This window comes from Ostrinia nubilalis, chromosome 10 (assembly GCF_963855985.1).
Source record: "Ostrinia nubilalis chromosome 10, ilOstNubi1.1, whole genome shotgun sequence".
Classification (NCBI taxonomy): domain Eukaryota; kingdom Metazoa; phylum Arthropoda; class Insecta; order Lepidoptera; family Crambidae; genus Ostrinia; species Ostrinia nubilalis.
This window is the reverse complement of record NC_087097.1, coordinates 13,725,231-13,750,739: the sequence shown is the minus strand read 5'-3', so window position 1 is coordinate 13,750,739 and position 25,509 is coordinate 13,725,231. Positions and strand designations below refer to the sequence as shown.

The window sequence follows — 25,509 nt, the reverse complement described above, 5'->3', positions numbered from 1 at the left end:
AGAAATCACCTAAATATTGGTATGAAAAATTCAATGAGACTATTACTTCTTATGGTTTTAAACGCTCGGATAATGACTATTGTTTATATATTAAAGGGGAAACATACTTACTTTTATACGTAGACGATCTATTAATTCTTGGACAAAATATTAAAGATATCAATTCAGTAAAAGACTTTTTGAAAGCTCAATTTAAAATGAAAGATTTAGGGGATAATAATTTAACTTACTTGGGTATTTCTATAAGAAAGAGTTCTGAAGGAATTTTTATTGATCAGTCAAAGTATCTTAAAAGAATTTTAAAACTGTTTAATATGTCAGATTGTAAAGGCTGTAACACACCTATGGATCATAACTTTAAATTTGATGAAAACTTGGAAATTGACTTGTCTTATGAAAAACAATGTAGATCTCTCATAGGTTCTCTCATGTATGCAACTGTAGGATCAAGACCAGATTTAGCTACATCTGTCTATTATTTAAGTAGATTTCAATCAAAACCTAATGCCGAACTTTGGCGTGCTTTAAAGAGATTATTGAGATATGTTAAAAAGACAATTAACTTTGTATTACTTTATACTAAAAATGACTTAAGTGAACCACTTGTTGGATATGCAGATGCTGATTTTGCTAGAGATAATGATCGAAAGTCAACATCTGGATATTTATTTAAAGTTTATAACAATACTGTTGTATGGAAATCTAAAAAGCAAAGTAGTATTGCACTTAGTACAACTGAAGCTGAGTATGTTAGTTTGTGTGAATCTGTAATGGAAGCTTGTTTCATGATTAAATTACTAAATGACCTAAATGTAGATGTTCCAACTGTAACTATTTTTGAAGACAACCAGAGTACAATTAAATCGTTGAAAGGTTGTGATATAAAGCGATTAAAGCATATTGATGTAAAATTTAATTTTGTTAAACAAAAGGTTGAAGAAAATTTGATAAATATTGTTTATGTTAATTCTAAAAATCAGTTAGCTGATATCTTAACTAAGCCTTTAAGTAAAAATGTATTCTATAGTTTAATTGAAGGTTTGGGACTGTATGAATATGTAAATAAATGTTTATGTTGAGGAAGAGTGTTGAGTAATGACAACACTAAACATTTATTTATGGTTTAGAGTTTAAAAAGCTAGCTCAAAGTCTATGGTCACTCTCTGTGGAAAAATGGCCGACTGAAAAGTTTTGTTTTGATGTGCTCCGTTGTAATTTATATTTTGCATGTGTAAGATTGCAATAAACAAGCAAGTTGAAATAAATAATCATGGCGCTTTATTAATTAAACCCCATAACAACAATAGTACCGAACTAAAAGGCAACCAGATAATATTATAAAAAAAATTAACACAAGTTCACAGAATAATTGAAGTTCTTAATTTTTTCTTGCCATTTTCACATTCAAAAATTCAGATTTTTACATCTAACATTCCCTACACTTCGAACAATTTTACATTAAATTCATAATGTTATGCCTCTACCTAGAGTGGCTTATACAAATCTTTCGCTTGGATTTCCCTACATATTTCAACACGAAATTATACAATTTATATCAATGGAAATATTTGGGTGACGAATAAAAACTCTACAATTAAAAACCTTAATTTCCATTAAAACTTCTTAAGTCTTTAGCATAGCAAAATGTAGAAATTTCACTATTTTCGTTACAATAAAAAGTACCCTTTTCTTGTGCCTATATAAATTTTAAAACTCCATAGAATTTGAACCAATAAAATAATGATACCTTAACATTAATTTCACGACTAGCATTTTCATTTCTATAAATATAATTTTTCGATTCCTCGTAACTTTAATGAACTCCTGGTATCTTTGGCTCAACATTTTTCAGTCAACCTTCGCAAAATGGAAGACTAACGAAAACCTCCATTGAACATTTCGAATACACACAATTATCTAGAACTACACATATTCAAACAACGTGTATACGTACGGGTCTCTAGTTATAATGTTACATTTACTGGATATAGTATGTTATGTTAATTGTTACAAAGAATGTAGACACAACCAAATTTTTTAACAGCTATTTTATTTATCTGTTGTAAGTTACTTATCTATTTGCGATTACTTCTAATGGTACACGGTTATCTAAAACCCAATATTGTTAAACATTTAACTGTTATGACCCATTTGACAGTGTCAAATTTCGACAGAGTTAAAAATACGGTCATTACATAATTTTATGCATTGGATCTTGTTTTCATAATATGTATTTAAAATGTATAACTACAATGACATCGATTTTTTACGTCTACAATTCAATTTCACCGAAAACTAAATCTATTTTCAATTCTATTACAATCTCGGAGGTATAAGTTCTTTTGAATAATTATATAAAAAATTCTATACGACATACATTTAAGTATGTAATTTAACAGTTATTTACCGTATTTTCTAGTAAAAATAATAGGCAAAAGAAAATTTTCTTGTATAAATATTTGAATATTTATACACACTTGAAATTATTAATGTTCAACTAAGTATGATAATATTCGTTGCCGATATTAACGTAAGAAAAAATAAATCAATACACCTATAATTTAGAAAAAAACGGCCTGAATGTATAATTCAAGTATTTATACAAGGATGGATGGCAGTCAACCCTGCTTTCCGTGGCATAAAATATAAAAAATGCTATCTAAAGCCCGGTTTTATTTACACCACATTACATTTTGTAACTATTCAGCAGTTTCTTGTTGACATTTAGAAATTACATACTCCATGTATGTATAAAAAAACCGGGCTGTATAAATACTTGAACATCCGTTGTTCTCTCTTTAAATGTGGTTCATTTATTTAAAGTTACTCTTAAATATTATTTAGTTCATTATTTCTAATTTTAGCTGTACTCAGCTAGAGCCCAAGACATTCTGTGAGGTCAATGCACTGTTTTTGCACACGTAGCAAAGTATAAAAATGTGTTAGTAAAAAGTTCGTGATAACATTTTTGCCAAAAAAGTGCCATTATAAAATGCAAAAGCATTAATACATTTTCTTGTGTTTGTAGTGCGTGTTAAGCAGAGGTGTATACAATTCCAATTTAAATAGTTGATTGGAATTTTGGGTGGTAGATTTTTTGGAATTAAGTTACGTATGTTTGTTTTAATTTTTTTGACTTTGTTGCTTTTAATGCATACTGTACATAAAGGTCATTAGGACAGTCATACAAATTGATACCTTTTTCTAATAATCTTTAGAATACATTTAATTTTCAATCGGTGTACGTTTATTCTTTGTTTCGTTGAGTTTTTATTGCTTTGCAAGAATTTATCTTGCAAAGTTTTGTTGATAGAACTATCAAGTATCTAGTAAAAAATGAAAGATTAGGTATTAGATAAAGGTTTCAATTTGACAGTACTTCTGGTTCTGATTGACATGCATGGCTAAAAACAAAAGAACGCGCCGAACTTAAGAAGTTGGCGACGAGTTTAACGAAAACAAAACACATCAAAAATCACATGTACGTATACACTGCCACCAAGCGTTATAAATAACGTTAACCGTTACCGTTGCGGTAGAGCATTAACACTTCAACTAGATAAGAGTTTCTTTCCCTCCGAACTTGTACAGGTCCTCCTGGAGGGGAGGGCGGGGCGCGGGAGGGGCTCTCTTGGGCCTTTTCTCTGCATACTAGTTTTTCGACGTCAGTATTGTTACGAACTCTAAAAAAAAAAAAGCTTGTTTTAATCAAAAAAATAAGATTCTGGCGTATAAATAAAAACATGTAAAAAAAAATAGAAAAGAAAGAAAATACAACTACTTCCTCCACTTTATACTTCTAAAAGTATGAAGCTACTTTTTTCTGCTTCATCATCTTGCTTTGAATTGCCAAGCTCTGTCTTAGTCAAGACGCTGGGCCCCTCAAAAGTCGCCAACTTTGCTCATGTCAGAACAAGTTACCGTCGTAGTGCAAATATCGTTGATCCATCATACTTGATGGTGATGTATCAAGTTTTGCTAAGATATGTGACACTTTAGCACTCGCCAACCCTGTCTGTCATGAGCAATTAATGCAATCGACAAATACAATACCTTGCAACTCGAGACTTTGGGCAAATTGTTCCCAAAATCTCAACTCCTTCTAATTTACCTACTTCATCTTGCATGGAAGCGTCAAACTCTGCGTTCACCAAGACAAGGGTCACTCATAAGATATCCCAAAGACCAAAGATCTCCCGCATCTAGCGCCTTCCTGCAACCTTTATAAGGTCACCTGGTGGCTGCATGTCCCACGTTGCATTTGTCAGTACGTTGCCTCCATTCTTGAACCTTTTAACCTACGTAATAGTTACCGTCGTAGTTGACCATGCCGTCGCCGTCGAGGTCGGCCTCGCGGATCATGTCGTCCACCTCCTCCTCGCTCAGCCGCTCGCCCAGGTTGGTCATCACGTGCCGCAGCTCCACCGAGGAGATCAGACCGTCATTGTTCTTGTCGAATACCCTGGAATTGATGACATTGGACTTAATGGCATTGTCTTAGAGTCCAGAAAACTCTACTAGTCTTTGTAAGTCTTCTTACAGAAACTTCATTCCTGTTTATTATGGACTGCTCAAGAAAAATATTTTTAAATTGATATGCGGATCGGCTCGATTAACTGAAAGTGAAGGTTTTAGGTGCGGAGCGCAGTTTCTTAAAAAAAAGGTTGAATACTCTGTCATTTTCAAAATAAACACAAAAATATTCTTTTCTGACTTCACTTAAGAGGAGACTTATCGCATCTGCGAATAAAATTAAATGTGAACTCACGCTTTACACAATATTTGGTATTTTTTCAACTACCGGTTAAATTTATAGTTACGGTTACAGTTAAGATGGTGCAACTGAGGTATTTGCCTGATTCCTCAACATATTTCATGCTTACCTGAATGCCTCTCTAAGCTCGTCTTCTCCATCAGACCCGCGCATCTTCTTGGACATCATTTGGAGGAACTCGTTGAACTCGATAGTCCCGTTGCCGTCCTGGTCCACCTCCTTCACCATATCTCGAAGTTCAGTCTCTGAAATTTCAAATATACCATTCGGTTATACATACAGGTTGTCCCGAAAAAAATTGATAGTTTTCGAGTTCGCGGAACGTACATGGGATTGATTCGGATAACTCTAGTGATGCTCTACACCTTGATTTCAGCATGACACTATTTTTGGGACATTGTTTTTGGGATATTTATTTATTTAGACAGTATTTTATGCCGTAATTTCCTACCAGGCTTCCTCGTTTACATTGTCCTGACTAACACCCGTCGAGATTTTGGCATTTTATGTATCCCCAGGCCTTTATCGATATCGGTTAAAATTCAAACATTATAAAGGTAATTGTAAGCTAACTACTGAAGGTTTAACTTAAAATTGCTTTTAATTAAAAAGTTCCTTATCTTCCTTACCTACAAAACATTGTTTACATGTTTCATACGTGACTAACTTTTGTTTGTCGCACTACATTGTTAATTGAAATGGTTTAGTTCGTTAACCTTCATAAGCATGATTTGTCCTGCGGTCACTTACTCACGGACGTACAATGCTGATGAGCCTCCCCCAATGATTTCCATGTTGCAGTTGACCGGTTGATAGTAGAATAGAATAGAATAGAAAACTTTTTATTTGCAAGAAAGGTATACAAGCAGGCAAGACATAGATTAAAACAGAGAGAAATAAACAAGAGGACAATTAACTGCTTGTGCCCCTCTGACAAAAAGGGACGCTCAGCGTACATCAAGACCGCCAGGGCTTGTCTTGAAACTGATTTTCAGCGGGGACCCTCTGTTGTCACGGCGTACCCCTGCTGACGGAGACGCAAGAGGAGAAAGGAGTCCACAAGTCCGGCAGCAGGGAGAACGCAGCAGGGGGGCGCAATAGAAAAAGAGAAATTAAACAAACATAAAGAGAAAAACAAAAAGGCACCATAAGAATTAAATTAAATAATAAAAATAAATTCATTTTACATTAATATAAATTACAATAATAACAAATTACAATAAATTTAGATTTTAATTATTAACCATAGATGCCTATAATAGCCTGCGTCCATTAAGAGTACTTAAATAATTTTTGTACCCAATGTTAATTCTATCATTTCCCTCTATGCGAACCAGTCTGCTACTAGACTAGATAATTTCGTAGGCGATTTAAATTCGTATGTAACAGGCGATAAATTACTACCAATGTCAGACTCTGGCGTTTCATTTCACGGTTTTAGTCATAAAAATAAAAGACTACGGATAAATTTTTATTTCACCTCGACAACATTTTTAGGGGGAGATATTGTTTTCAACTAGCAACCCGAGCTTTTTGTGCAAAAAATACTTTTTCTTCTCTTCTATAAAGTTAATGCAAAAATCGCAATGAAATTACAATTATTAGTTTTTCATGATTGGCAAAATTCTAACAAGTGATTATTGTCAACTTATTAGATGTTTTATATGTATATCGTTAGATTTTTACTAGCTTTTTTAAAATTATTTCTAGAATTTTAGTTAAGATCATGAAGTTTTTAGTTACAGTCTGTTGCAAAATATCGTAGACGTAATACGTATAAATCATTAATGTTCAATACCCACATTTTACCATTTTTAAACTCCTGTTCATTTATATTAGCATTATTTACAAGACTAGTTTGAACAGGTGTAATTACCTAAGCAATCAAAATACTCCCTGTGAACTGTAACTTATAGCTCTAGCTTCTATTTGTATTATCAAATGACTAAAAAGGTAGATATGAAAATATTTATACTTCATTCATATTTTGTATTGCATTTCCATGAAAATTACGAGTAAATTCATTCCATCATGCAAATGGACAAAGGGTTTCGTCCCCTAATAAAATCCCAAATCATTCGCAAAATATGTGTTGAATTATTTATTAGAATCGCTTACGGGAGTGTTTGTTTGAATATCCGATGAATAAGTATGTGTAACCATACACATATGAATAAAATTACTCCATACACTGCACTGGTGGGTATCATTTATAGGAAAAATAAGAGTAAATGTTGCATGTAAATACGCATTTCATAGAACACATTTTATTTTAGACGTCATTTGACAGAAACGAACGAACATTATAAATGTAGAGTCATAAAAAGTCGTAAATTATTCGAAAACACTCTATTAGAACTCTTTTAAACCTCTTAGTGTAATTTTAACTCTACCAATGTTTCAAGACAAAAAGGTGAATGAGTTATCTGTCTGTGCTAAATTCAATATGCACTTATTATAGTGTGTACATGCCATTCACCTAAGCAAACCTACTTATCGTATGAAAATAAAAACTAGAAGATTTTGCTGGCATGGATTTAGATAAAATATTATGCTGGAAGTCCTATAATTTTCACATGGAGGAGAAGCATCCATCCATTTATCATCACATTCACATTGTAAATGAATTTTATTCCGGTGATAAAAATCACGATTTCATCATACATAAACCCAGTCGCCCCGCCCATTGTTAATATTAGTAAGCTAATTTCGTCACTCGCAGCAACGGCGCCGTGGCTTAGTTGGTTAAAGCGCCTGTCTAGTAAACAGGAGATCACGAGTTCGAATCTCGTCGGGGCCTAGCAAAGTTGAGTTGCAAGTTTTTGCTTTTTATTTTTAATTTTTACCTTAGTTTTTCAACAGTATATATTACTTTTTATCTTTAAAATTATGTTTTATGTGCCAATAGCAGTTTTTGTGAACTTGTATTTTTACGTCTTTAATTTTTTTTCTCAAGATTGATACGATTCTTACGCATGTAAATTGAGTTTTTGAATCAACTAAGACCTTCCAGGTACCATCATACCATGGCATGTGCTAGCTAAGGTAGCATAGAGCTCAAGCAAAATCTCAAAAACTTTGTATCTTAGCATTTTAAGCTATTAAAAAATCAATAAAAGGGTTCTAAATTATAAACAACATGGCATATTTTTCCTAATCTAAATAATACACTTTCTAAGTTTTGTAATATGCTTATTTTGAAAAGGGATAAGTAAAAGATTAAAGTGACCATTAGAAATCGCCTTTTATAAAACAGCGCTAAAAACCGTTTTACCTGTAGATTGACTTTATTCAAAAGAAATAACGGTATAATAAGACCTTTTTAGTTTTACAAGGAGGGTTACTTACAGACAAAGAGTGTTATTGTCTGTGGTATTTTTAGCTTATTGTTTCTGCTAATGTTAATGACGGCTCAGGAATTTGGCAACATTCTGTTGTGGACTCGGCCAATTTGTACCGAAACGCCTCGGACATTCATTTTAACTGAATCACCAAAATATGGCTTGACTTGGCTTGAATTTTAATTTCATGTTGATCTAATAATATTTTACATAAATATTATGTATTTTCAGTGGTAATGTTTTATGTTTTATTTAATTTATCATTTAAACCGATAAGTATTATTGATTTTGCTATGTAGAGTCAAAGGTGTAAGCGTTTTTAAAAGCAATGATCTTGGTTATTTTATTTCTTTAGTCTTCAGTTCAAGTAAAATTAATAAAATTAATGAAAATAGGCAAGAGAAACGTTTTAATTATGACACTGAAAAGATACGCTCAATTAACTAAAAAATATTTCTCATAAAGACTCAAAGATATAATTCCATTCATAATAATCATTTTGGTTACAAAAGAAAAAGGTCTTACATTAATAATTATGGTAGAGTTCATACAATAATATCTTTAATCTTTTACGCTTCCCCTTCCATAATAAAATAGTAAAATAACTGCAAGTGCAATAAACTAGCCAGTTAGCGGCAGGCGTTGCCAAGATTTGGGTATAAATAATAGTTAAATGAAATATGGTAATCTGTTTTAATAAGTTATCTACTTTATTATCCCAATTTATGAATTAAAATCTTGGACTACGTCCGAATTCCCAACCCGTCTGGCCAGCGTATTGATTGTAGGCCAAATCCTTCATTTGCCTCCGGTAAATTTAATTTAACAGCAATTATAATATTGATATACTTGTAGGAATAATAATTTAACTACTCTATCGCATTGAGAAAACGTGTAAAGTTAGAGATTTGATTGTTAATGAAATAAATAATGAGCAGTTTTTCTGCTGTAACTCAATAATATTTTGCCGAGGATGATGATTATCCGAATTTTCAGTAATAATCACATTGTGTGGTAATACTTTAATTAACTTTTAAAATAAAACTTTACAGCAGCAGATCCTATCTAAACAGGCTTATTGTTTTAAAATTGTGTCTCATTTTGATATGTTCACCTCTTATCTAGTCCAAAGAAAGTCACAAGATCATAAATTATGTCCCACGTATTTCCCTCTTTAACAGTCATTTTCACAAACGCTCTGTCTAAAAAGTACGCTATATTTTAAGTTAAAATAAAACTCTTAACGTTCACTAGAAAACATTTGGTTACTAGTGATTTCACTAGTAACATAATTTTGGCAAGAAACAATTCGTCTAAAGATCCCAAACACATGAATCATGAACTTGCCTATCTGTCGAAACCCGATATTGAGACGTTGAAACTAATACATCTTGCGGTCTCACTGTTTGTCCGTCTTGGTTTATTTATGTTCAATGTCTTCATCTTGACACGTAGTAGATAAGTATAGTCAGTCAATACTCGTAGATATTAACAAGCTTGAAAACAAGCAAGGCCGACTAACATTGATCCGTAATGGTTTGCCATATTTACAGCTTTTGTCATGAACATCATCATTTCAGTCATAGGACGTCTACTGCTGAACATAGGCCTCCCCCAATGATTTAGATCAGGGGAGGCCAACATGATTAGACATAATATCTACTGTTTACTAACGAAACCCTGGCGATCTTAAATGAAACAGCATAGTTTATTACACAATCATGTAGTATTTTTTGCCTTGCCACGATCGACTGGACTAATATTCGCAATCGACCGGTCGATCGCGATCGACCGGTCGATTGAGCCTATTTGATGCCAGACAAAACAATCTTGATCATAGAGACATTCACTCGAGAAGAGCGAATTATAAAAAACTTGTAAGGCTTTTGTATAAAAACTGCGACTAAGTACCTATTGTATGCCGAGTTTTATAAAATGAGAAGTACCTGTAGTAAAAATCAACAGTGCTGACGTATCGCCTGTGACAATGGAAATAACTATAAAGTACGCTCATAAGAGAAATGTTTGACATGAATGTTAATTAGTTGTAAATAAATAAATAAAATAACTACCTGAAGGTCTCTGTCCCAGGGAGCGCATCACCACCCCCAGCTCGGCCATGGTGATCGTCCCATCCTCGTCTTTGTCGAACAGCATAAAGGCCTCCTTGAATTCTGCAAGAGAAGTTAATCTTTTTAAGGCGATTACATGGCCGAACGACCTTGAGCATTAGAGCGAGACAACGAGCCACCCGCCGCGCGCCCGCGCTTCTTGCCCGATACCAAAGTGCGCTCAGAATACAGATGCGAAGCGCTGCCAATTCTAACATAACTGCCTACGGGAATGTTAACTCGATTTTAATTTACGCATATCGAAAAAAATTGCGATGCTTATTTTGTGTTTCAAAACAGAATTTAAAAAAAGAAAATAAATCATTATACAGAACAATAATAATTATCGTTAGCATATTTTCAAACTGAAACAAAATTGAAATAAATGATTATATTTCAATTAGACATCATTATACTTTAATTAGTACCATAACTATGAAAAATAAACAGTTATTTCCTCCTGTAAAGTTTGCAAAAAGGGACATACCTAAGCAATTTGAAAGTTAGGCTGACGATATTCGTGTGTCTAAGTGAGCTTCTAAACAGTTTTTAAGTGTGTGTACGAGTACCTACCTAAATGTAAATGTCTGTCTGTGCAGGTATTCAAAATATTGGTCAAATATCGGTCAACATTGAATAAAATATGTTTGATCATCGAATACAATTTAAGACTTTACTTTCTCCGTTATTATTTTTTGGTAAGATCGAGAGAAAAATAAGTTTTTAGATTTTTGCGTTCCATTTCAACTAAAATAGATAAACACGGATTGAGCGACATTTTTATATGAGTTACATGTCAAGTACGAATACGAATACTGTGTGTCGAGGTAACGCCACTACAATGTAACATTATGACAATATGAGGGTAAATCAAGCCACATACAAAACAGACTTCTTTTTCTATGCGGTTATTATTTTTGATTTGATTTTGAAATAAATCATATAAAAAAGCTATGAAAAACAGTATATCAGAAAAGATGGAGATGTTTGAAGAAACTTTTGATGGATAATTTTTTGTATTATTTTCACATTTTCATCACTAAACTTTGAATTTTTGTCGAAATCCAATATCTAATTACTACAAGTGATATTTAGTTATTATCGTTGGAAAGAAGAGATAATTAGATGTTTTTAATGATCTTAAAAACAATCTACTAACACACATATTTTCATTTTTTTAATCAATTTAAGTTATGTTTTTTATCGTGTTTTATACTTTTGTTAAACTTTGACTGCTCGTAATTAGCTATCCAATCATTATCTGGATATAAAATGTTTTTATTAGAGTAAAGACATATTGGATCTTCATACCAAATAAAAAAAATCGGTTGAAAACGCGTCAAAAAAAGAAGCAGTTTTAGGTAAAATTTCGGCTTTTTTTTTTTATAAAAATATCAATAAAAAAAAGTAGCTCATTTAGGGTGAAATGGGTGAACCTTTATTCAAAATAACCTTACATGCGAAGTTTGTCTAACGTTCTACCAAACACCTGTAGGTATATTTTATATATTATTATCAGGGATCAAAATAGGTGATACCTATCAATTTACCTGACCTTATTCGCGACGAGATGATTGAGCTGGATGAATCGAAAATTCCCTGGGTTTTTGTGGAGACCAATGAGATAAAAAAAACTCATACCAACCAAAACCAATATACCAAACGGGGTACCCTGTAGATTAATTACCAATCGAAACGCAAAATGCACAAAAGTGATGTGATTGTTTCCAAGAAATTAATAAAATACGGTTTTGCTAATTACAGAATTTAAATAATCCTTTGTAGGTATTTTTTGTTGTCTTGTGATTTCCTATACCTAAGTGCGTTGTTTTATTATTATTACCTACTAATACATAATAAAAAAATACCTATGTATATCTCGAAGTATATAATAAATCTAGAATAAATAGATAATCAGACAAATAAATCTAGAAAAAATAGATAATCAGCATCTTGTATACCTATGTATTTAAATTATCTTAAACATTTTATAATACCTATACATATTTAAAATGACGTAGTAAGTACTTAGATCACTTTCATTCAGCCGCCGAACTACTATGAGTACCGAGTGTACCATCTGCGCTATAAATTCTTTATAGAAAAACAAAGAAGCGGAGCGTGCCGATGTGCGACACAGCCTCCCCGTGCGAACGCTAGTGAAAGACTGAGCTCCCGCATTCGCGCGGCCCGCGTGTGGAAATTACAGGGTATTTTGAATGTATGACACGTAATACATTATTTTTGAAAAAAAATGAACAACAATTTTTTAGATAATTAAATTTTCTATCATTTGGTGAAAGAATCATTAAAATCGCTTCAGCCGTTTAGGAGTAGTAGGAAATTTCTTTGATGAAATTAGAAGAAAGTTAAGATTTTTTTCTGTCAAAACTAATAGTTGTAACAAAAAAAACGAACAACAATTTTTTAGTTTAAGATATTATACATCTCACACATATTTTTTTTTTTTGTTTGGATCATCCATTTAGGAGGAGTAGGGATTCAAAGAGAGGTCTATTTTGCAGTTTTGCCTCACCTATCGCCTTAAGCTTGCATCGAACAGAAAAAGAATCACGTAAATCGGTTGTAAATAATTGAAGTCGGTTTAGGACTAACAGTTTTAGCACTTGATAAATAGATAAAAATATGATAGATTAGAATAGAAGAACAGAATAGAACCTTTATTTCTAACGAGATAACTTTTTCAATTTGAACTTGAAAAATTACAAACGGATCAATTGGGACGTGCAAAATAACTCGTAACATAAACGTAGGTATATTTTAACGTTCATGAACCCGTAACATCTAACTACATATTTTCACACTTTATCAACTCAAAAGAAATGTTCAAAAGATAATTTATGATATCCTATCGACAAAAATTCATAAAATCTTTCATGACAGTTAATTTGATGCTTCAGTTTTCATAAGAAAAAGATAGAAAGAATCAGAAAATTATTCTTACCTGCAACTTGCTCCTCTGTAAGTCCATATTCTGACTGCAAACGAAAGAAACAAAACATTAGCTATATTCAATAATTTATAAGAAACTTGAAGATTAAGATACCTACCGAAACTTGTCGTATAGCCAAATCACTAGTTAACCTCCTCAGTCTCCGATACTCCTTGTTGTAAATATCATCTGTGGCCATGGTTTTAGCCATTTCAAAAGTTTAAAGTAACAAAATACCTTTAAAAACTTGGGTTTCTCCGAAGAATCCTCAAGTTACGACACTGGCAGTTAAAACTTTACACTACACTACCACAAAACTTTATCATTGAACCTCTTTGCTCTTGTTTACAGCAAACAATGTAAAAAAAGAAACGTCAATTTTCCCGCGCACTCAATCACGTACTAATAAAAAAGTTTTTATCGAGGAGTTTGTATAACACTGGTAATTAAAAGTTTGGACCAAGAAGGTCGTTCGCCGCGTACGGTCAAAAGCGGTTTGATTTTTTTTTCACAGCCGGTAATCAAAACAAGCCAGCATTGACAGGCGAGCGCGACATTGTCAGCTGGGATGTAAAACTCTATATTTAAATTATATTTTTGCACGATATATGCTAGCCGGGCGCTCTACATTGTCCGCAAAGTTAACGTAGCATTCAGCAGCTATATTTTAAGGAATAGTGTCACATAACAATAATTAATTATAAATTAGATCAGAGATGATTGCTTAAACCCGAAGCCCTCATTGCTTTAGTTGTTTCAGATTGTTTATTTTGTTATTTCAAAGGACAATTAATTTATTACCAAAATATTTTTAAACATAATTTTAGATGAAGGTTTATTTAATTTTTGTTGAATTTATTATACTTTTGTAAAATAGATGCTATCAAGAATATAATATCTCTTTTCTGCTTGGCCCAAAGGTTGACTAGTAGAGATATTGCCATATGGCATTAAGTTTGCCTTTTTTTGAATAAATAAATATTTAATTCATAATTAAATGTGACCATTGTAGAACGAATTAATATTTTCTGTTATCTTGGCACGCGCGTGTGCGGAACGCGTTAATTTTGGCGGGAAAATTGTCTCAAATAGCCGGCGATTCTACAAATAAATCGTAAACACTGCATTTTGGTCGCCGTCCCAAATAAATAATATCGGAATATTATTATGGCGTGGCATTTGAATTTAACTAAAATTGAATCTGAAATGTTAAATTTACCACAATATTTTTATTGGCAGTCGCACTAAATTTATTGCTTTTGAAAATTGTTGAGTAGAAGAGATTCTTCCCGGAATCTCAAGAATCAGATGAGATATACTTTAAGCGCCATCTATCGACATGCTTCATATTAAAATGTTTGTTATCATAGCATTGGAAGATACGAGTAGTTTCTTGCAGTATGATGTAGAGTGCATTAAAGCCAAATTGGGAAATTTGCGTAAAATAATAATGTTTCCTGTCTGTCTGTGGATTACTAATCGACTACCTAGCCTGAGATAAGAAATTACCTTTTTGGCTTTCGTTTTTTACAGATTTCAACATGATCCGTATTCCGAAATTATATCTTAAAATGATGTTTTTTTATACGACGAACCATCGATCTTTAGGAAAAGAGTTTTCTAAATGCAAGGTCATAATATTATTAGCTTAATAACCTTTAGTATGAGTTCGACATAAAAAAAGTCCTACAAACATCATAGAGTTTTCATTTCAATAATTGCAATTTTAATATCGATCTCATAATATTATGGTAATTTTAATGGCCATTTTTGCCTCCACATCATAAAAATACTTATTTAACGAGTTGTTGACTAAAACCAATCAAAGGCATAGTAATTGGACAGCCACGTTATTTATTTGTAGCGGCAACATTTTTGAAGGCAATAAAAAGTAAAACACAAGACAGTCGGCAGAAAGATGTGGCGGTGTTAAAATGCGATCAGTTTTTAGAATCGAATGAGAGAGCTTAGGTTTATTTGTTTTTGGACACGTGTCACTATAGTAGATAGACGATAAATACGCACTTTTATTTACATTGGATACAGTCTCTTAGATACAGCCCGTGTCGTCTCTATCAAAGCCTAAAAACTAAAGCCTTTTTTTTGCAATTTTCTTTTTTTTTTCTTAGTTTTGAACTGACTAGGTACTTTATTGAATTGCATGAGAAAAACTAATCACAGGTGGCAATTTTCTAAAAATGAAAATCTTGAAAACTAAGGTCAAAACTTAATATTATAGAGATCATGAGGAGGCCGATAGTTGCAGGGTTATCCATTGTTTTTGGAACACCCTGGATACTTATTATAAAATAAAAAAAAAATATCTAAATGTTCTTTCGGCTGTAAATATGATGCTATACAGATTAATGTAATAAACAATAGATTCAAACTAACATTCAGTTAAAATTCAACCTATTCACTACTTATGAAATCTTTTCTTTTGCATCAAGTTTCAAGCGTTGTTTCATAATACGTTTTAGTCGCAACTCAAATTATTTCTTCCTCAACACATCGTAAAGCTATTTCAGTTGTTCAATGGGCACTTTTTACTGCTACTTTTGTTGACGTTTGAATCGTATAATTTATTTATTCCGAGTTCTCGTAAAAGTTCGTGACTGATGTTAAATTCTATAATGACTGGTTCCGGGAAACTGAAAATAGTTGCAGTTATTTCAAACGTTTAGTAATGAATGAAATTCAAATTAAATGTAGCCGAATACCTTTTAACTGACTAGTAATTTGTTGATAATAAATTATTGTTTTAGTCAACCTACAGAATACAGTTTTTTTATTTTGTATTGTGAACTAAATACATTTTTAGGATTTAACTAAGTATCCATAAAGCACAATATTTTTCACAGGAACCGAGTAAAATTAGTAAAGAGTATAACAATATTATTTTGTGGAATCGACGATTGATGTTCGAAATTTAAAAATTCAAAAACATTTATTTTTTAAATTCTCAATCATTTATAATTTATTCAATGCTGCCAGCCTTTCCCGATGGTGTAATTAATATTTTATGTTTATTTTGAGCTTTAATTAAATTGTTTTTTGAGCAAACCTGTTCAATCATTTTGATTTTTCAACCTTACGTTGTTTTGTTACCTTGTTTTCCAAAAGAAGACGCTATTGTTGCCAATACCATATATTAAACAGAAAAAAGTACCTTTAACATTAATATATTAAAAACCCTTATCGTTTGATATTACGGCACCCATTAGCCTACAACAAGACTAAAGAGAAAACGTTTTAAAACACTAACCTAATTGTGAAATATTACTAAGTGGTCGGCCAAAAACTCATTGCCCATTTTAGTCTCTACATTTTTAAGAGTAAAAGAGTTTAAAAGAGTTTCTTTGCACAAAACGACTGCTTGAAACGTTGGCTCACGTACTGGACTATTATGCCAGAGGTCCCGGGTTCGATTCTCGCACAATATAATAAAAATTTTTGGAGTTTTAAAGTATGTTTGATTGTATGAAACTAGACGGCGACTTTTTCTTTCCAAAAAATATGGTGTAGCCTGGATGTTAAAAAGAAAAGTAAATGCTTGAAAACTTTTAACATAATGAACTGAACCTCCAATAGATTGGAATGAAAGAACGGGCAGTTCAGACAAACTCTTACTTCGCTACCTCATTTTTAACGTACCTACGAATTTTATATAAATGAATCTAAGATTACGATCATCATTTAGTACTAGCTTTCCGCCCGCGGCTTCTAAAACTATCCTATGTCCTTTTCCGGGACTCAAACTATCTCTATACCAAATTTCATCAAAATCGGTTCAGTGGTTTAAGCGTGAAAGCGAGACAGACAGAGTTACTTTCGCATTTATAATATTAGTATAGATTTATCACGAATGTTAAAATAGGTAACAATGTTTTGTACAAGCCAGTGCCTAATTCCTGGAAATAACAATTTATTAATAAAAATGAATCATACTAAACTAGAATACAATTTTTGCATGTTCTAAAGTAATTACTCACTAAGGTCATTAACGATTTAATAATAAATGTATTTCAGCTTTCATTAGTCAAAGCATGCTATACTCTCACGAACTTCGTGATGGAATGCAATTCATTTTTCACGCGTAGTTTTGGTAAGCAACACCTGAACTCTATCTAGCCGTCTCTTTCTGTTTACTTCGACACCTACAGGTGTAAGAGAGAACCAGAAATCGTTTAGCGTATTTCATCTAATTTCAGGTAATATTCACAGAATCATTCAGGTCATCGAACTGAAAATGGCAAATTACAGAGAATTTTCAGGCATGTCACCGGAATAAGGCTTACCGATTAAAGCCACTTACGAGTAAGGCCTGAAGCCAGCCACCAGCAAAGTGGTGGCCAGAAAAAGTACATAAAGAACAATATGCCTACACGAAGGTGCCCAGTCACACTTTTCTTTCACAAACGACTCTTTAAAATAAATAAATTGTTGGTATCTAAAGCTAAAATTCAGTAAATCTCTCTTATTCCGATGTAAACGAGAAAGGACAGCCATTTGTAAACTCAAAAGGCTTTCAAATAAATCAGCCATAGACAATTTCAGAGAGCATTATCATCTATCACAGATAAAATATCGCGAAAACGTAAATGCAAGACTAAATTTAGTTTGATAGTTCCAAAGTTGTTTCAAACTTTATGATAAGGACAGAAATAAAAAGACTGAGTTTTAGAGATAGCAAACAGTGCAGAATAGAATCTCTCTGCATATTGCCATACGTTTAAACTTCTCTAACGTTGACCATAACTACTTATACGTAGTTACGTAACTTTTATTTCTGCAAATAACACTACGGCATATTAATAATTCACTGTAGCGTCTTCTGTAATTGTAAAACACGCTAGTTTTCAGCAAAAATGTATAAATATTTTGACTAGCTTTGCTCGCAACATCGTAGGCAAGTTTTCGCAACAATTTTTTATTGATGATGAGCATGATAGTAAAAAGAATAAAGTCTATAATAATAGATAGTGCCGTTTAAAATATTACATATTATTACTGTGACATATTTAGGTACTTACTGGGCAGAAGTCAGAAATATTGCTTATGAAAAAAATACTGTAGTGATGTAAATTGTATTTTATTCTTTATAATAAACTAGCTGACCCGGCGAACTTTGTTCCGCCTTAATGGCAATAAATAAGCAGACTTTTTTTTATTTCGAACGGGATAAAAAGTATCCTATGTCCTTTTCCTGGCTCTAAACTACCTCCCTGACAATTTTCAGCTAAATCGGTTCAGCCGTTCTTGAGTTATAAGTGGAGTAACTAACACGACTTTCTTTTATATATATAGATGCAAATACTTCTGCCTTGACTCTTGGTGATAAAAGCCAACCATTGTCGTTAGGACCGTTTACACCATCCGATACGGATGCTTCCGGGCGAGATACCGTGTAAATGTATTTTTTATCGGAAATTGAATATCTGTAAAACCAATCGGAGATATTTCGGAGTTATTTATCGTTGTTGGAATGCCTTCTCAAAAATACTTTCCTTAGTGATTATTTATTGATTTAAAGGGAGTTAAAATTCTCATTTAGAGTAGGCGCACTCCGTTGATTTTTCGTCGGCCGATAGTTTAGTCGGGCAGTTGATCAGTATGAGCATGTATGGGAGTGCGCACACTACGCCGATTCGATTTGGCCGATTCTTCATACAAATTAAAATCGGGCACAACTGTCGGCCAACTAAAAATCAACGGTGTGCGCCTACTCTTAAAAGACCGTAGTGGCACTCACTGTCCAAAGACTTTATTTAGTCTTGAGATGCTGAGGTAATTTGGAAGAGAAGATGTCGCGAAGTTTCTCGAACGCTGCCCAGCCGAGTTGGATTCGAGATTGACGGATAGATTTCTTTATGTTGGACTTTCCTAATTGTACGGTTTGTCACTAAATTGAAAAGAAATTGGGATATCAGTCAAACGATTTTAAACTATACCTACTCGTACTTAGGACTTTGATCACTTTGAAAGCCCTAGGTCTGAGACAACTCAAAGACAAACGTCCTTTGTTCCTAAGAGCATGTTTGATAGTTGAGCATATTGTGTGTTAATCAATGAAGAGACTACATTTCCAAGGATTGTAACGACTGGTGGAAGAAAGAGACGGGTATGAAGCTGATTATGTTAGGCAGAGACAGAGACAGAGTTTTTTACAGACTTATGGGCAAATAGTAGAGATTCAATGATAATGTTTTGAGTTTTTCGAGTTATTTATAATTTTCAAATTAGTTTGAGATGCATTAAAATAACAATGTTTTGAACGTTATTTTTTGCGAACATTTCAGTTTCAGTCTATAGATATGTATTTTTTATTTTCCCCAGGCAACGATTGACTCGCTATGCTTAGTACTCAATATTTACACAAGAATTTACAATTTTTCTTGCCAAACATAATATATTTTAGCACCATAATAATGTATTCTGCAATTTAGAAATCAGGTTCACTATTTATTTATTTTACAAAACAAACCACTCACCAAATTGATAGTAACGATGAGTTCATACTGCTGATGTTTATGCCCCTTCTTCTTCTTGCCCTGGGGAGTTTTGACGGCCGCCGCCGCCGCCGCCTGTTTGGGTGGCGCTGTCTTCGCTTGCCCCTTCTGCGCTGATGGCTTGACCGGAGTCTTAGGGCCGCCTTTGGTGCCTGCAAGTGTGAAGTATCCATTAACGGGGAAGATTTGCTTGGAAAGGTAGAGTTTGGAAAGACGAAATCTTTGCGGAGTAACTATACATTGATTGAAAATCTACGTATTTTTCAAGGCTAATTAGCCACGCGGCGTTCGTTGCATACTTATGCTAACCCAAGGATGTTATCATCATCATCATCATCATTTCAGCAATAGACCGCCCCCAATGCTTTCCACGTTGATCGATTGGTAGCGGCCTGCGTCCAGCGCTTCCCTGCTACCTTACGATGTCGTCGGTCCACCCAAGGATGTGTGGTAGGCTTATACAATAGGATGCGTTATTGCCAGAAAACAGGTTTTTTATCACTAATAGTGTCATTAAAAAATTATATTGTTAATACAATATTCGACAAACAGATTCAAGTTATTTTTAGTGGTTTATTATGTCATATGAGAAGGGGTGTAATACTCCGTACATCAGATACAGTACAGAAGATGAAGAATAGTATTTAATCTTACTTTTCTTTCTTATTTGCTTTGTACATTATTTCCAACTTCTATAAGATGTATCTAGCGGTATCTTGTATGCTGTCTTCTGCTAGTAGTTCCAGCTAGGAGCTCCTCATTTTTTAAGGTTGAAAGATGAGGATGGTGTGTCATCAAAGATGTATAAAAGCTGAATAAAAATATCAATATTAAAATACAATGTTTTTTGAAGATTTCAAATTATCCCTGAATCATTTTACGGAATTGGCATGTTCTGTTCTTAAAAGTTTTTAATATACATTTCATTTTAAATTTCTATCAGGATCATCTAGTAGACGAAAATATTGAAAACTAGTCAGTGTTTACTAGAAATCCATTCATAATGAAACAGTGTGAAGAGTTTATTTTCCTTCAAAAGGTCCATAAAACAAGTTACAGTCAGCAGCACACCAGTCTAAACATCTTTAGGTATTGCAAAATGGCATCTACTACAACGCTACAAAGTACATTTTCATATACCTTTCTGACACGCCGGCTGCGACTTCTGGCCAGCTGCATTCTTCTGGTTGACATGACCACCACCGTCTGCTGGCTTGTTCCGCGCCTGGAGACAAAAGACAATCTTAAAAAATACGTTCAAAAACATAACCCTCCTTCTGGCGCAGCCGGGTAAAATGCTGGATGTATATTGAGAATGACAGTAGAGACAAAATACAAAGTTAGATAGTGACGAGTAAGCGCAAAGCTCACGAAAGGCTAGAGTTAAAAATAAGAATAGAAAAATTCGCCAAATTTTTCCTAAAAAATTGCAGATTTAGGAAACTATATGATTTGGATTTCTATCATCTATCAGGTATGATTTGATTTATTCACATAAAATATCCTAAGATAAAAAATTTGCAGTGTACACAATATTATGATTGTTTCACCAGCTCGACAGTCGTCACCATTTCCAATGTTGGAAAATAATCTAAATAAATAATAGAAGAACATACTCTAAAGACAGATGCAATTAGGCCGAAAGTTCCAAAATCCAAGTGCAGCTTCTAATACAGAGCACAACGTGTATTCAATTTGATACCAATATTTCCGAATGAAATGATATAATAAGTAGTTCACATGACTACACAATTACTATACGACTTTAGGCCTTAACCGCATCCATATAGAGTTCATTACTGTAAACTTCTAGTGATGTGTATTTGATATTTGCAAAAGTACGCTGTCAACGCCTTCCGGCCAATTGCGCGGGAAACTTGTAAGTCATACTCCGTGCACCAGATGTCGCTGTCGGACACCAATTTCCGAACGTCGTCTGTGTTTCGATATTTGAGATAGAATTTAGTCGTAAAGTCTAGGAATTTCGCCCGTTCTTCCTGGCAGATAGTTGGAAGCGAGCCTAGGCATTATATCTAGGTACAAGTATAAGATAAGAGGGTAAAGTCAATGAGATTGTATTTTATTGTATTCTAATCGTATGTGAATAATTTTAAAATACCCTAATTTATAAAAGCGAAAGATCACTGACTGACTGACTCACTCATCATAAAATTTCAGAAACTGCAAGTGCTAGAAGTCTCAATTTTTGCATGGGGGTTTCTTTTAGAATGTAGGTGCTCTTTTACCGAAGCTAAGTCAGCCCTATGGCTTCGGCGCAGTACCGGTCACGACGTTTGTAAACAAAATGGTGCATGACTCTTGAGACAAGCTAATTTTTTTTAAATACACTCGCGAACAAAATCTTCTGTGTGCCTACCATGAGTTTACGTTAGGTGAGCTCGCTAGCGAATACGTCAAAAAATTCTATGAAGATTTTATTTCTTGAAAGTAGCCGCTAGGGGCGCTGCACAATATGTCATACATTTAAGTGTCATTTTTTTACGCAGTCGCTAGCGAGCACACCTAACGTAAACTCATGGTAGGCACACTGTACGAAGTAGGTAGGTACTTGTTACTATTCTGTGTTATTTTTCCGATTGGTATTTTTTCATGCCAAACATTTATCATGATTGTAGAACTTACTAAGACATGCGGTGAAGACAAAATCCCGCAAACTTTAGGGTATCCCCCAGGACTCTTCCAAAGTTTCACACTTCTGACAGGTAATAAACTTCATACACCTAGTTTTGTTCAGTTAACCTTTTCAGCGCCACGGTCTTCGGTCTGCTACAACCGCCATTTGCCTTAGCCTAGGCGCAGACCATCGATTTTTCGTCGGCCGATAGTTTAGTCGGGCAGTTGATCAGTATGGGCATGTATGAAAGTGCGCACATTACACCGATTTGATTTGGCCGATTCTTCATACAATGTAAAATCGGGCCCAACTATCGGCCACATAAAATTCGGTGGTCTGCGCCTAGTCTTAGTTTAAAAAGAATACTTTTCCACTTTAGCCGCTTGAGGCGCCACTGTATTCTCGTTTCTATTTTGTTCAAGTGGACTTCATTAACCCGCGTTTTAAATTATTTAACTTTCTTATTAGTACCTATACTTTCATCAATAATATAAGAAGACAAACGTTTCCATGCCCTTCACGCCACGTCTTTATATGAACATAACTAGGAGGAGTTCGAAGTTAAGATTCGACTTGCCTCCATGGGGTTGGCGGGTAATAGGTTAAGGCAAAATTTATCTTTTGGTTAGTTCTAATATTGTAGGCTCATAAGGGATAGACAGCATTTTCCAAAAGTTACGGAACTAATAACAGTTCGGGTTCCCTTTCATTATCTAAAAATAGGAGTTTGCGGCTTATTGGTTAAAGTTGAGATAGATGGAGGTTTAATTCTAAGCACGCTTTTTAGTTAGCCCGCTCTTTTCAGCGTCGGGATACGTGTATCCGGGTTCCGGATGGATATTTCCGGATCAAAGGGTTATCCGGATTTGATCCATTGATTACACAATCTAAGATTATCGGTGCATACAATTAGCATACCTACTAGTACTAAAGTGGTTCTCCGGTAGATTTATTTCATGCTTGTGTTGCTTAAAGTTATTAATAAGTAACTACATTATATTATGCCAATTGGATAGGTTTGCACCGTTTCAAATTGAGGCAATGATCTTCATGTGATTGCTTGGAAACATACCTGCATTCATGTTCTGAATGGAACATGATACAAGCTGAGTAGGAGCCATTTTGGTTCAATAAATTATGTATGTAATTTAAATTGTGTAAAACGTTTGTTTGAACCAAATAAACCATTTTTCTTTCTTTCTTTCAAAACTAACCAAAATATCATCATAATGCAAAGATTTTTCAATAAAATAAAAATTAAACGGTATCTCTACAAAGCGATTTAGATAAAAGATTTATATAAAAACTTTGTGCGTAGTTGCAATTTTAGTAAAGCGCTTTCTAGAGACATCGTTTGATTTTTCTCTTAGTGCTCCTGCACACGACGCCGCCCCCGCGCCTTTGCACTGTTTATACGCGCCGCGTGAAGCCCGCTGCCGCGCCGCCGCCGCGCCGCTGGCGAAATTATGCTTTGATGGCGCGCTGGCGGCGCGGCGGCGGGCTTTACTCGGTGCGTATGAACAGTGTAGGGGCGCGGCGACGGCGCGGCGGCGGCGCGGTGGCGGCGTTGTGTGCAGGAGCGCAAATCTGCTACATAATGTATTTTATCAGAGCTCGTATATTGTATTTTCATTCTACCAACAATAACAAAGAATAATAAATGCAGCCTTATATTTTCGCGTCCAAATCACAGGTATAAAATGATAAATAATCGGCTGGCATTGTGTCCTTCAAGCTAAGGAAATTACTTCAATAAATCCTTGATTCTCGCGCCATTAGCAAAGAGGAAAACGATAAAAAAATACAATATTTTATATACTACTCCGGGCATAATTCAGTTACATAAAGTCTCTGAGATAATTTGGTTGCGACAAATAGGTTAAAAATTATGGACACAAAAGGTTAAGAGGGACTCTTGGCGGAAAAGTGAAGCGCCGTTCAGCAGTTTTGTTTTATTTTCTAAAATTTGTGTTTAGCTGACTATTAACTGTGTTATAATGGTTGATTATTAACCATTAAATTGTCCGTGAATAGACATAAGTGTAGGCAAATAAAACAAACCAGTGAACGTACATAATTTCAAGTTCTCTAAAGAAGTCCGCGTGTCAAACAATGGCAAAGAGCCACATCCTTACTGAAACTAAGGAACCCTTTATCCGTCTTTTAAGGAAGATTTTTAAAAATCTACTATATCTATAAAAGCGAAAGGTCACTGACTCACTCACTCACTCACTCATCACGAAATCTCAGAATCTACAAGTGCTAGGAGTCTCAAATTTTGCATGGGGGTTCCTTTTAGAACGTAGGTGCTCACTAAGACGGGATCTTGCAACATTCAACCTCTAAGGGAGTAAAACGGGACCCACGCGTAGGAAGTCGCAGGCGACCGCTAGTAACTTGATAAAGTAAAAGCTAAATAACGTAACTACGTCACAAGAACCAAGTCCAATGCAAGATGACTTGTAACCTATTTATGTTTTTACTACAACTGTAGATACAGTTGTTTTCTAAAGCCTCTATTTTCAACCGGAGCCCCCAAATACCGTGTGGTCACTAACTCAGTGATTCTAATGCGTGTTTCACTGTAAACACCTCAGTTTACAAAAACGCTTTTAACGAGGTATAAAGGCCCTAATAAACACTGTAGTAAAGGTTAGTCCACATGAGTAGAGAATTAGTTATTTTGGTACAGTTTTGTGTGTGCCTATTTAGAGTCTACCTTATATTAACTACAGTCAATTATGTTTTGGGCTAAATGAATTAGTCTGATTAACAGGGCTTTTGATGAAAGCTATTAAAAAACCTAGCTTGTTATGTTTGTACTTAGGTCAAATATGTTAGATTACTGCGTCTAAAGAGCCATTTTGCACGTTTTCACTCATATATGAACAGATAACATAATACAGTCACAGGGATCGTCTAAAGCCGATTCCTAAATAATCAGGAGTCGCCATACCAAAACTAAGACAAAATGTATTCCAAACAGTTAAAAGGTTAACGGTGAAATAGATCAATTGCCTTAGGTGATGTCTTTAGTTACTTAATTTTATTTTTATGTTTACTTAAGTTACATAATAGTTAAGTTACGATGAGTTTGGTTGGATCAAGTTTAGTTACGATGATATATGAATAATAGTTAATAATAGTTAAGTTACGATGAGTTTGGTTGGATCAAGTTTAGTGAAA

General features: G+C 34.0%; 1 protein-coding gene and 1 non-coding gene across 3 annotated transcripts in view; one reads left to right on the top strand and one right to left on the bottom strand.

The window, feature by feature from the left end:
* LOC135075342 (calmodulin-A-like) overlaps positions 1 to 25,509 on the bottom strand; it is an 80,888-nt gene that overhangs the window by 5,265 nt on the left and 50,114 nt on the right. The window contains exons 3-9 of one of the 2 annotated variants that reach the window (XM_063969777.1): positions 20,829 to 20,913; positions 19,671 to 19,840; positions 13,192 to 13,225; positions 10,188 to 10,289; positions 4,884 to 5,019; positions 4,314 to 4,462; positions 1,311 to 3,683 (exon numbers count right to left, since the gene is read on the bottom strand). In XM_063969777.1, coding sequence (XP_063825847.1) covers positions 3,652 to 3,683; positions 4,314 to 4,462; positions 4,884 to 5,019; positions 10,188 to 10,289; positions 13,192 to 13,225; positions 19,671 to 19,840; positions 20,829 to 20,913 — 708 coding nt within the window. In that variant the 3' untranslated portion in view covers positions 1,311 to 3,651. Of the gene's footprint in view, positions 1 to 1,310; positions 3,684 to 4,313; positions 4,463 to 4,883; positions 5,020 to 10,187; positions 10,290 to 13,191; positions 13,226 to 13,297; positions 13,739 to 19,670; positions 19,841 to 20,828; positions 20,914 to 25,509 lie in introns of those variants that run through there. The other variant, XM_063969776.1, reaches the window with a different exon arrangement.
* Trnat-agu (transfer RNA threonine (anticodon AGU)) lies at positions 7,501 to 7,574 on the top strand. Its single transcript has one exon. It is a non-coding gene; the product is annotated as a tRNA-Thr (tRNA).